The following is a 12,494-nucleotide window of genomic DNA, read 5'->3' on the forward strand; positions in this document are numbered from 1 at the left end:
ATCTATATATACTGACATGGAAAGATATTCAACTTATAAAGTAAAAAATCCAGGTTAGAGAATAGTATACATCGCATATTTTCCTTAAAAATAAATTGTATGAGGGGCGCCTGGGTGGCTCATTTGGTTAAGCATCTGACTCTTGATTTCAGCTCAGGTCATGATCTCACGGTTTGTGATTTGAGCCCCACATAGGGCTCTGTGCTGGCAGCAAGGAGTCTGCTTGGGGTTCTCCCTCTCCCTCTCTCTGCCCCTCCCCTGCTCACTTGCTCTCTCTCTCTCTCAAAATAAATCAACTTAAAAATTAATTGTCAAAAAAATAAAAATAAATACATTGCGTGTGAACATACATGATCAGCCAAGGGGAAAGGTGGATGGGGTGAAGTCTGTAGGAAACCAGGCACAAGCTTCCAAGAGCCTCTTCCAATGGAGTCACACAGGACACGCTAATTTCTCCAGCAATCAGTTGTGACAGCACGTGTGACATGTTATCAACCAGAGAAGCTCTTTAGAGACCCAGTGCCCAGGGTTTTATGCGGGACTGGTCATGTAGGCACCTTGTACCTGGCATAAAGCAAGCTTCCAGACTGCCAGGGAGAAGGCCGCTGTTCAGTACAAACCATACTGTTTGCACAAATGGTGTCGGCGAAGAGAGCCACTCTGAACATTTAGAGAGTGGTGGTGACTCCCCTGAACTGTGAGTCCCCAGATGCCAGCCAAGGGCCAACACAGTCAGTTGGCCCTTCTAAGGAGAGCAGTCTTAAAGGTGCTGTGTTAACTCTTTTACATAATACACATATACACATATTAACTTTTTGATAATGCACGGCTGTTATTGTTATTATTAATTATGACTATAATGGTCAGTGGCCACACAGCTAATAAGGGCCTGATCAAAACCGCATCTTTACTGCCACCCCCCGGCCGCTCAGCATTATTGTTATGTGTAAATAACCAATGGCTTCACACAATGGGAGGTTTTCTGGCTTATGAAGAATTTTTAGGAAAATGTTTATGTCATATTAATTTAGAAAACAAGATGTAAAATTTCATGTTATTATGACCTCAACTCTGTTAACATTATTTTACTTTTTCTTTTTTTATAAATGTAAGCTCTGTGCCCAACGTGGGGCTTGAACTCACAGCCCCAAGATCAAGAGTCTCATGCTCTACCCACTGAGCCAGCCAGGTGCCCTAGTGAACATCATTTTAAAAAAGACTAGAAGGAAATATACCGCTGGCTGGGAAAATTATGTGTATTTGCCCTGTGTGTAGCTTCCTATACCTTCTAGTTTTTTAGAATGAATAAGTATTAGTTTGATGATAAGAATAAATTAAAACAAAAAAAAACCCCTTGTTTTATATAACATGACATCACATAGGGTAACTACCTGTAATATCCACTCATCAAGTATTAGTTGATGAAAACAATTTACGGCGGACCATAGTGTTTCCAAATGAAGCTTTAAAACATTGTTTCTTGTGTGGGGTTGTTTTTATTTTTTGAGATTCAAATTCCACTTTGTTTATTTAAAAATCCGGATTGGGTAAAGGCAAAGGGTCTGCTTTCACAAGGACTCCCTCAGCCGGAAGAGGGAAGGGTGGTCCCTTCCGGCACCCCCAGTTCTGGGGGGGCGGGAATCTGAATGCAACAGGTAAAGGCCCCGCCCCGAGTGTGAGCGCGTGTCCCTGCAGGTGCCCGCCCGTGCTGGAACCGGCACCAGCTAGAAATGGTTTTGTTTCTTGTTATTACTTTACATGCTAGTCCTGAATTCTTCTCTGATTTAGTGTCATCCTTCCTTGTCCTTCTAGTTTGAGGCAAACAGCTTACACCAGCTGGTTCTGAAGATTTGCCAGGCACGTTTTGCCCCAATATCCCCGAGGTTTTCCTGTGACCTGCAGGCCTTGGTATCTCAGCTCTTCGAAGTATCTCCCCGAGATCGGCCATCTATTAATTCCGTTTTGAAAAGACCCTTTTTAGAGAATCTTCTTGCCAAATACGTGACCCCTGAGGTGAGCTTTGAGGTGATTCTGTGTGGATTTTGACAGAGATTTTGGTGAGCAGGTCCGTGACACATGTATTGCATCTTAGGTCACTCAGGAGGAATTCAATCACAGCAACACCCGTAAAGCAAGATCATTGGCTTCTCAACCTTCAGGGAAGGGGATCCAAGGTAAGAATGGATTTGATCATGTGATCAAAACACATTTCTTACGTGTGTCTCACACAGTGGCTTATATTATATGGCTGGCAACATTAGCATGGAAATCCCACCAAATACACCCAACGTGGATGTTTAAAAAATATGAGCAGTGTAAGCAGGAGAAAAACCATCTTGCTGTGCCTGTATATCTAGCTCATGCCTGATCTGGGGGACTCATGTCCTCTCTTCTCTTTAGTTAGGAAACCTCAGGAAGCAGTGGATTTACGAATAAAGAGGCCCTTGAAGAGGTAGAATCCTGGGGTGCTTGGGCAGTACAGTCAGTTAAGCATCTGACTCTTGATCTTGGCTCAGGTCATGATCTCAGTTTGTGAGTTAGAGCCCCACATTGGGCTCTGCGCTGATGGTGTGGAGCCTGCTTGAGATTCTGTCTCTCCTTCTCTCTGTCCCTCTCCAGCATGTGTATGTGCGCACACTCTCTCAAAATAAATAATAAACGTAAAAAAAAAAAAAAAAGAAGACTCCTAACCTAACTTTTGCATAGGAAGGAGACAGAGAGTAAGAGAAGATTCACAGACAGACCTGGGATGATGAGATGAAGCTTATTTTTTATTATTTATTTATTTATTATTATTTTTTTAAATATTTGTATTTATTTCTAAGGGAGAGAGAGCGAGCAGGGGAGGGTCAGAGAGAGAGGGAGTCACAGACTGAAACAGGCTCCAGGCTCTGAGCCGGCAGTCAGCACAGAGCCCGACGCGGGGCTCGAACCCACGAACCGCGAGATCATGACCTAAGCAAAAGTCGGACGCTTAACCGACTAAGCCACCCAGGCGCTCCGAAGCTTATTTTTTAAAAACAGAGAAGGTGGACTGGCGATTCAGAATTCTCTTGCAAAGGCCCCATGGAGCTGAAGTTAGTACCTCAGACATAATTGGGTAACAGTGTGATCATTATTATTTGACCCCTGAAGGAAGCAGATGATACTTTACAGTAATGATCAATAGAAAAACAATTTTAGTGGTGGTTTCAGGAGTCAGCTGATGATGTGCTCTGTGTGCGTGTGTGTGTGTGTGTGTGTGAGAGAGACAGACGTTAAAGAAGATGAAATTACTAATGCCATTGATGTTGTGAAATACGAGCAGCATAGACTTGAGGAGGAGTCGAACATCTCCCCAAGGAGTCCGTGACAGGGAAATCTATCTACTGGGATAGAGAAGCTGAACTTGAGGAAGATTGTTGAGGGAAGAAGAGTAAATGAGTCCCTCTGCCATGTGTAATTTGATCTAGTGTTGTTCTATGTGGGCCTAGATTGACATTTCAAAAGTAGGTAAGTGGAGGGGGAGAGAAAGCGCACTGTCCTCATTTCTAATACAAGGAAGAAAGGAAAACAGGGAAAAAGCCTGATGGTGACAAACACAGACACGTTAGAAACCTGCTCATGTGCTGCAAACAGCAATGTGGCCTGAGAGGCGTGGCCTGTAACCCATGCTGTGATGACAGCGTGTAATTACTTGGACATCTGAGTATTACTTGGACATATCTGATGCATACTGTTTCTGTAAGTGTTAGCATGAATCGCTAAGTTTTTAAAAAGTAGTGATATATATTACTAGAAATATGTGAAGGAACCCTGGATAGAATTTTATTGGTTCAAACAAAATGCATGGTATGGGGCGCCTGTGTGGCTCATTCGGTTAAGCATCCAACTCTTAATCTCGGCTCAGGTCATGATCTCACAGTTAGTTCGTGGGATCGAGCCCCGTGTCGGGCTCTGCACTGACAGCACCTAAGCAGGCTTAGGATCCTCTCTCCCTTTCTCTGTCGCTCTCTCTCAAAATAAGTAAATAAGCACTTTTTTTTTTTTTAAATATTTTATTTATTTCTAGGCGAGAGAGAGACAGCGTGAGCAGGGGAGGGTCAGAGAGAGAGGGAGTCACAGACTGAAACAGGCTCCAGGCTCTGAGCTGGCAGTCAGCAGAGAGCCCGACGCGGGGCTCGAACCCATGAACCGCGAGATCATGACCTAAGTGAAAGTCGGACGCTCAACCGACTAAGCCACCCAGGCGCCCCCACTTTTTTTTTTTTTTTAAATGCAAGGTAGTTTTCCATCAGCACTTCTCCCACTGGGTCTAAATATCTCTGGCTAAAGTCAGCTTACTGTTTTGTGATATGTCCCATATGTTTCTACTCTTACAAGCATCGATATTCGAGTGCGAACATTTTAAAGAAATTGAAGTTGTTTTATTTTGGTTAAATAAGATTCTAAAATACAGAAAGTGAGATTCCAGGGAAAGTGCCTACCAAGATCAAGGATATCGGTGCCAGTTAAAGAGAAGGAGATACTATATAGAAATGAATGGAGACGACCAGCTGGAGCCCAGAATCCCATAGCCGTAAGTTGTACTAGACCCTTTCTCTCGTTTGTTATAACGCAGGTGGTGTGTTCTACAGATCTACTTGCACATGTTCATGAAGTACAAGCTCATTACTTTGGAGTCTCCTTATTTTGTACTTTTAGTAAAATCATTCTGTAATGATCATTCAAGTGGTATTTCATCAGATAACTTCTAGTTACTATATTTTTAAAAACAATACTATGATTTCTCATAAGTATTCTATGTACTAGTTTTAGTTTTCCTTTTATGACTCAGAAATCTTTAATTTGTTGAAAGAAACAATGTTTTTCTATATAGAACAAGTGAGGAGGAGAGCCGCATTATGCCACCTTTTTTTGTTGTTGTTGTAAAGTAGGCTCCATGCCTAGAGTGGGGCCCAGAGCAGGGCTTGAGCTCATGACCCTGAGATCAAGACCTGACCTGAGATCAAGAGTCAGATGCAAAACTGACTGAGCCACCCGGGAGCCCCAAACATTATGCATTTCATTCTCTTAATTCTAACATGTTATATATAATTGAGAAAGTTTTATTATATAATCAATGATTTGTTTTTTCCCCTAGAGATTATGCTTAGTTATCTGAATCCCACATCAGCAGAACATTGAATCTCATAGTTGATGCTGGTGAAATGCTTCTGGTATATAAATGATAAAATGGCTATTGTCTTTTAGTCTGAAGAACTGTATTTTTAAAGGACCATTTGGAAATACGTTTACTAAGTGCTTACTTGCTATATAGACATTTTAGAAAATGTGGTGGTGTTGTATAGATAGATTTGGAAACTATTTGTTAAATTACTGCTCTTCACTTGACAGACTGTGGTTTAACTTTATTAAAGAAATTTAAAAGTCAGGGCGCCTGGCTGGCTCAGTTGGATGAACATGAGACTCTTGATCTTGCGGTCATGACTTCAAGTCCTACATTGGGTGTGGAGATTACTACAAAAATAAATAAATAAACTTTAAAAAAGAAAATTAAAAGTATGTTATTTAGAATACTCTGTAGCAGACTCCTAGGAGAGGAAAAACATCTACAAGATTCAAGGATGGATTAAGTTAGGAGAACAAATTTTTCTAATCCGTTGAAGATTTCTACTAATGCAGTGGAATGAGTGGATCTCCACCTGTGGTGCTTTCATTGACATTTGGGATTTTAGAGAAAACCCTAAAGAAGCTGTTAATTTCCTTCCAATACTTTTCTCTATTTCTAGACATTTTTCAAAAAGTAATTAGTAATACCTTGTTTTGGGTTCTATATAGGTAAAATTGCAACACTAAGAAGCATACGTCACATTTTAAAAGATTTTTAAATATATAATTTATGTTTAGACTAATAAACCAAATTTTATATACTTACTTTAATATTTCAATAAAACTATTTGAAGCTGCCATTTTTTGTAAGTTAAAAATGGTCCAATATCTACAATTCCATATGGTTCAATTAACATATATATGAACCACACAGCATTAAAAAGAACAGAGAAGATAGTGTGTTACTTCTTCACAGAGAGGAAATTTCAGCTTAAACCATTCGTTTGGTTATTTATATTTCCAGCTACCAGTTCTAGGCCTTCCCAATGGTTTGAACTTCTTTTTCTCTTTTGTTATCATCTGTTAAGTAGGCAGAGTTGTCCTGATTAATGTTAAATTGACCTTAGTTTGCTATTTAGCAGCAGGGTCCTGACCGGTTTTCACGTGTTAATTTGGCCTGGTTCTTGTCTTAAGCTCGGTGGCCTTTCCTTAACTCCAAGACCAACATTTGTTTCTGGTTCGCCTTCTATCATTCTGTTTTGGTTGGGAAGGGCGGTGAGGTGTAGCTTGGGGTGATGATAGCCTGTTGCAGCTGTTACATGACTTTCCTTGTGTTTACTTGGGAGGAAGGACTGACTGACTCAGCATTTTCCTTCAAGTCGTGATGACATTGTGTATTTAGTCAATTTATCAGAACCTAAAAATGTTGTGAATCTCCACATTTGTGAGTGGCACAATACCATTTATTCTCCCATAAAGTACAGCAAGATGTAAGTAATTTTTTTTTATAAGTAAGTTTATAAAAATAGAAAATAATAATGCTGAGTTTAGTTTCAGATCTTGGGTTGACCAGGCATACTCACTAGCTAAGTATTTTTGGTAGACCAACCATGAAGTGTGCAGGATTCCTATTCACACCTCAATAAAATGACAAACTACTGTGCTACAGCGCTCAGACTTCTAAAGTATTTTCCAGTTCCAGGATTTGGGGATTCTAAGATGATTTTCCTCTGAAAACTAGACTAGAGCAAAAACAACAAAAACATACCTTTAGTGCCTTGTCTTAACTATGGTCACTATCAAACTGTCAATTAGTATAGATTTTAATTATGTGTCTTCAAAATCTTTCCTCTTCTTTTTGATCCTTCAGATAAAAATGGTAGAAAGGCCCAAATTTGCTGCACTCTGTGGGCATTACGATTATTATTATGCCCAACTTGACGTGTTGAGGAAGAGAGCTCATGAACCAGGTTACCACTGTGTTCCTTCAAAAGATTCTGGAGTAGAGGAGAATTATAAACAGGAAGAAAGCCACAGTCCATCACCAGGTCAATGGTAATGTCAGAGTCTAACTTAAGCGTTGGTCCTCTGAAACTATCTTGGTATATCAACATTTATTCTGAAGCCCTTTCAAATTTTCCTAAAACAAATAAGAAGAACTTCCAAAGTCTTCATCTTGAATACTTGACTCGTATAGTTCCTTTTGCCCTTTCTCATCCTGAATCTAATGTAGCTTGTCTTCTTTTTCATGGAACCTTTGAACCATGAGCAGAAACTCATACTCCTGAATTTCTAATGTTTTTTCTTCTAGTAAATTCCACCATCTGGGAGTGATAAAAATAGTTGTATGCATGTTATCTTCCAAGGAAATTGTTAATATTAACAACAATTGAATTGTAATCAGATTATCATTTGAGACATATTAAAAAGACATATTGAAAATTCGGCATGTATTTTCTTGGGAGCTTTCGTTTATGCGCCAGCATGAAGACTAGAGGTAAAGGAATGGCACACAGCTATAGTGTCATGGAGCTCAGGGCATAGTACAAGAAATGGACAAGCAACTGGCAGTCCAGTCAGGGGCTCAAGGCTATCAGTCAGATGCCTGCCCAAAGCGTGAGAATACGCTGGTATGGATTTTTCTTTTTCCCTCCAACATATTGTGGACCATGGAGGGACTGATCCTTTTGTGAAGAAAAATTACGGCATCAGAATATTTTTCTGTCGTATCCTCTCCTGTACAGTTGGTACAGTTCTCTTTGTTTCCTTTTCTTCCTGAGTCCACAGTATACACTCTGTAACTTTGAAACACTTCTTAAACTCAAAACTTCAAGCCATGGGTGAACTGTGACTCACATTCCTAAATTGAAAATCCACTTCTCAGATTGGTACCTAAGACTAGTGAAAGTTTCTACTCAAGCTGAACATTTTTATTTTCTAAGGCCTGCTGAATACCTTCAGAGGAAATTTGAAGCCCAACAATATAAGCTGAAAGTGGAAAAGCAGCTGGTAAGTAAAATACCAATTATCAGAAGCAATCAAGACCTTGATGGGTCCTTAAGTCCAAGTGCATTCTGCATAGAAGATCAAGACTACTCTCCACCTTCTCCAGTTTTAATTTTTTTATTGTATTTTTTTACAATAAAACTCCTTTAGAGAGAGGGAGTGTATGAGCAGGGGACAGGGTCAGAGGGAGAGAGAAAGAGAATCTTAAGCAGACACCGTGCTCAGCACGGAGCCCTACGTGGGACTCGATCCCATGACCCTGGGATCGTGATCTGAGCTGAAATCAAGAGTTGGATGCTCAACTGACTGAGCCAACCAGGCACCCCTTAATAGCTTAAGAAGAATAATGGGAATAGGCTTGAATCAGAGTCCGGGAGGCCTGGTTTCTTTACTGTCTCTATCCCTTGCTGTGTGACCTTAGGCAGGTTATACAACCTCTCTGAGCCTCATTTCCCTTTTATAAATGACAGTTTGGGAGTAGATGAGCTTCGAGGTCCCTTTCAGTGCTACAGTTATTTGATTCTATTTTACTAGAATACTACCCACTTTTAAAAAGTGACTATTGTATTTTATTTGAAATGAAAGTTAGCTTTTTAAAGTTTAACCTTTATTCTTTAGCGTCAGAGTTCTGGGATGGAAGGAAGCCGGATATGCATTCTATTTCTATTACTCTTACTTTGAAATACTCAAAAGCTCTAGTTCTGTGCCACTACCTAACCTGATGCTCCAGGGATGGCTCAACTTTTACAGAACTTTAATTTCACAATTATAGTTTACCAGTGCAGAAAATGAATCTAGGTGTCTCACGTGGTAGCATAAAATAGCGATTGTTTGGGATAAACAACACAAGTGATTTTATTAATTGTCTTTACTTTTTAAGTATTTCATATTCAAATTAAGAAAATCCTACCGCTCACTCCCAAATAGTGAGTGTGATTCAGGATATGCCTCTTGTTTAAAGAAAAAGGTCAAAGGTCAAGAGGATGTTTCTAAAATGCAAATATGCTTATAAATTATTTCATTTGATTCATAGGGTCTTCGTCCATCTTCTGTGGAGCCAAATCACAACCAGAGACAAAAGCTAAGAAGTAATGGAGAAGAGTGTAGATTCCAGGAGCTGCAGATCAGGAGAAACAAAACGAAGGAACAGGTTGAACGCAGTCTGATTCCAGGGCTCCCACTCTACTTGCCATCGTCTTTTGTGCTACTTGTATACTACTTTTAGCGTCCCCAGTACACCTGAGAGACAGAGCTCTCTTGCACAGTACCTGATAGACACACTCGTGGGAACCTTCATGCAGGGAGTCTGAGGGGATACGGAGATACATATCTCACCTCCTCAGAGAATGCGATGTGGTGAAGCTCATCAGGCTTTTCACCTTGGATGGATAAAGTAACCGTCCATCATTGACATTTTTGAAATCTGTATTCGTTTCCTAGGGCTGCCTTCACAAAGTACAACAGACTGGATAGTTTAAAGCAACAGACATGGATTGTCTCCCAGTTCTGGAGGCTGGAAGTCTAAAGTCAAGGTGGCAGCGGGGCCATGGTCCCTCTGAAAACTGGAGGGGAATCCTTTGCCTGCTGCCCACTTCTGGTGGCTTGTCAGATGTCTTTGACATTCTTGGCTTATAGCTGCATGACTCCATTCTCTGCCGTGTTCACATGGCTTTCTCTCTGTGTCTCTGCCTTCACGTGGCTTTCTTCTTAAAAGCACCCCCATCATGTTAGATTGGGTGTCCGCTCTACTCCAGGATGGCTACATCTGAGCTTAACTAGCTGCCTCTGCAGTGACGCTATCTCCGAATAAGGTCACATTCTGACGTACTGGAGGTTAGGGCTCCAAAATATCTTTTCTAGGGGGATAAAACTCAATCCATAAAAGTGGGATATATAAAGTGATGGTATGTCCTGAGTGCATTTAAGGTTATCTATCAAGGTGACAGCACCCCCAGCCACCCTATCGAAGTCACAGGGAGGGGAGCATCACAGCCAGGACGTAGGCAGGTCATCATGTTTAGGAACAATGGGTTTTCTGATTCTTTCTGTTTATCACACATTCTTTAAATTCGTAGGCTGTACAGAGATTACTTTGTTCCATGGTTCACCAACATTTAAACTTTTTGACTGGGGATTGCTTTCCAGGAATACTTGAAGCAGCTGGAGGAAATACGCCAACAGTACCACAATGACGTGAAGGAAATTAGAAAGAAGATGGGGAGTGAACTGGAGGTGAATACATTTGTTTCTTTTTTTTTTAAATTTTTTTAATGTTTTATGTATTTTTGAGAGAGAGAGAGAGAGAGACAGCATGAGCAGGGGAGGGGCAGAGAAAGAGGGAGACACAGAAGCCGAAGACAGGCTCCAGGCTCTGAGCTGTCGGCACAGAGCCCGATGTGGGGCTTGAACCCACGAACTGTGAGATCATGACCTGAGCCAAAGTCGGATGCTCAACCGACTGACCACCCAGGTGCCCCGAATACATTTGTTTCTTGAAGGAGATGTGGTACTACTGATTTAGACCTACCTAAATTGAGCAGGGTTTCAAAAGTAGTGTTCTCACAGAAATTATAAAATGTTATCATGCACCCTTCTAATAGGAAAGCCAACAGATTCAGTCGAAGCTTTTTTTTATTATGGTTTACTTGAGACTACCCACGATGGTGAGGGTCTCTGAGATTCTCCGTTAGGAATGGCTATTATTAAAAATACTTGTTCATTGTCTTCCTCATGAATCAGTCAGTACTTATTGACTGAGTAGTTACTTTACACCAGAACTAGGTTAGAAGCAGAAAGTAAGGCCAAGCCCGTAAGGTAGGACAAAAGATGAGCATTTACTGAATTTGGCAATGCTGGCATAGCCTCAGATGCACGGGTAAGGTTTGAAAGTCTGTGTCAGGCCACATTTGAGCACAGTCCAGATGATTCTTGAAAATTTCTTAAAGGAGCCACTTTGGAAACTCATTCTTCCATCTCTCAGAGCACGGCTTTTTCGGTAGAGCTCCAGATGAGCTAGCTGGGCTGTGTTTGTAGACCATCGTTGCATGAAAACCACACGAATGTTTAACCGTTGAACCACCCTCACTGCCCTGGAATGCTCTTCCTGTGAGAGGCCTGTGGTTCTGAGGCCGGTGAGGACACAGCTGGCCCCCAGCTCACACTCAGGTGTGGAATTGGCCACACTGCTGGGCTTGGTTTCTTTTTCCCTCTCCCCCAGCCCTGAGTGCATATAGATTTATTAATATAAGTGAAGTGAGCATATGGTACAATTCAATTACACGTACCAGGCTCTGAACCAGAGTCTCCACACATTTTATCTCATTTTACTCCCCATAATAGAGAAGTTAAGTAACTCATCCAAAGTCACTTCGATATTACCAGGCAGACTAAATACCTGATTTGGAAACCTCTACTCTTTCTAACATGTGTACTTCTCCTCAAAAGAGTTGGAAAGCTACGGCATGTATGAGCAATGATCGTAAGACTGAGTATAGTTACGCTCTGTGCACAGGAGTAAGGATGAGCCCGGTGAGAGCTTTCATGGAAGATGGGAGGTGGGGTCTAACCTGCTCTGAGAAGAGGAGCAGAGTTTGGAGAGGCAGAGCTGAGGGGGAGGGCGTGCTGCGGGAACCACGCAGAGGTTCACCCAGGACTGGGGGTCTGAAGCAGGGAAGGCTGGAAATGGTTCTTTCCAGAGCAGAGGCTTGGTTAATGGTGGGGAGTTTTGAGTCATCATCCACCTCGTTTTTAAGGCAGGTCTGTGATGGGAAACCTGAGTCTAGGAAGATACAGAGCAGACTTTTCTTGGAAGATCAGGAAAGATGCATGTGGGGAACATGTTAACGGGGAAGCCGAGGTGGCCACAGGGGGAAGGAGCCGGGAAGAGGGCGCTGTGCAGTCACACCCACTGATGGCGCCTGCGCAGTGGGAGGGGAGCGTTTCCTTACTAGATCCCCATCAAAACTGGCCGCGGCGCCAACTCAGACCTTAGAACTGACAGAGAACCACTCCTGTTGACTGTGTGTAATTTGTACTTTTAGGAGGACTCAAAAATAAGTCTTAAGACCTATTTAGTGAAGAAAAGTGACCTGCCCATCCACCAGCAGGCACCTGAGGAAGAAGCTCCTGTACAGGTGATGGTTATTAGTAGGTGGTAATGTGTTTCCTAGTGAGGTGGCTCTAGCCTGGGANAGACCTTAGATGACAGAGAACCACTCCTGTTGACTGTGTGTAATTTGTACTTTTAGGAGGACTCAAAAATAAGTCTTAAGACCTATTTAGTGAAGAAAAGTGACCTGCCCATCCACCAGCAGGCACCTGAGGAAGAAGCTCCTGTACAGGTGATGGTTATTAGTAGGTGGTAATGTGTTTCCTAGTGAGGTGGCTCTAGCCTGGGA

The 12,494-nt window shown here is 41.7% G+C and overlaps 1 protein-coding gene across 1 annotated transcript in view; it reads left to right on the forward strand.

The window, feature by feature from the left end:
- The window catches only part of NEK5 (NIMA related kinase 5), a 68,251-nt gene that overhangs the window by 21,010 nt on the left and 34,747 nt on the right, over positions 1 to 12,494 (forward strand). The window contains exons 8-15 of the mRNA XM_077752664.1: positions 1,813 to 2,013; positions 2,093 to 2,174; positions 4,425 to 4,558; positions 6,962 to 7,146; positions 8,034 to 8,100; positions 9,131 to 9,247; positions 10,243 to 10,329; positions 12,138 to 12,230. Coding sequence (XP_077608790.1) covers positions 1,813 to 2,013; positions 2,093 to 2,174; positions 4,425 to 4,558; positions 6,962 to 7,146; positions 8,034 to 8,100; positions 9,131 to 9,247; positions 10,243 to 10,329; positions 12,138 to 12,230 — 966 coding nt within the window. The remainder of the gene's footprint in view (positions 1 to 1,812; positions 2,014 to 2,092; positions 2,175 to 4,424; positions 4,559 to 6,961; positions 7,147 to 8,033; positions 8,101 to 9,130; positions 9,248 to 10,242; positions 10,330 to 12,137; positions 12,231 to 12,494) is intronic.

This window comes from Crocuta crocuta, unplaced genomic scaffold (assembly GCF_008692635.1).
Source record: "Crocuta crocuta isolate KB4526 unplaced genomic scaffold, BGI_CrCroc_1.0 scaffold190, whole genome shotgun sequence".
NCBI lineage: Eukaryota > Metazoa > Chordata > Mammalia > Carnivora > Hyaenidae > Crocuta > Crocuta crocuta.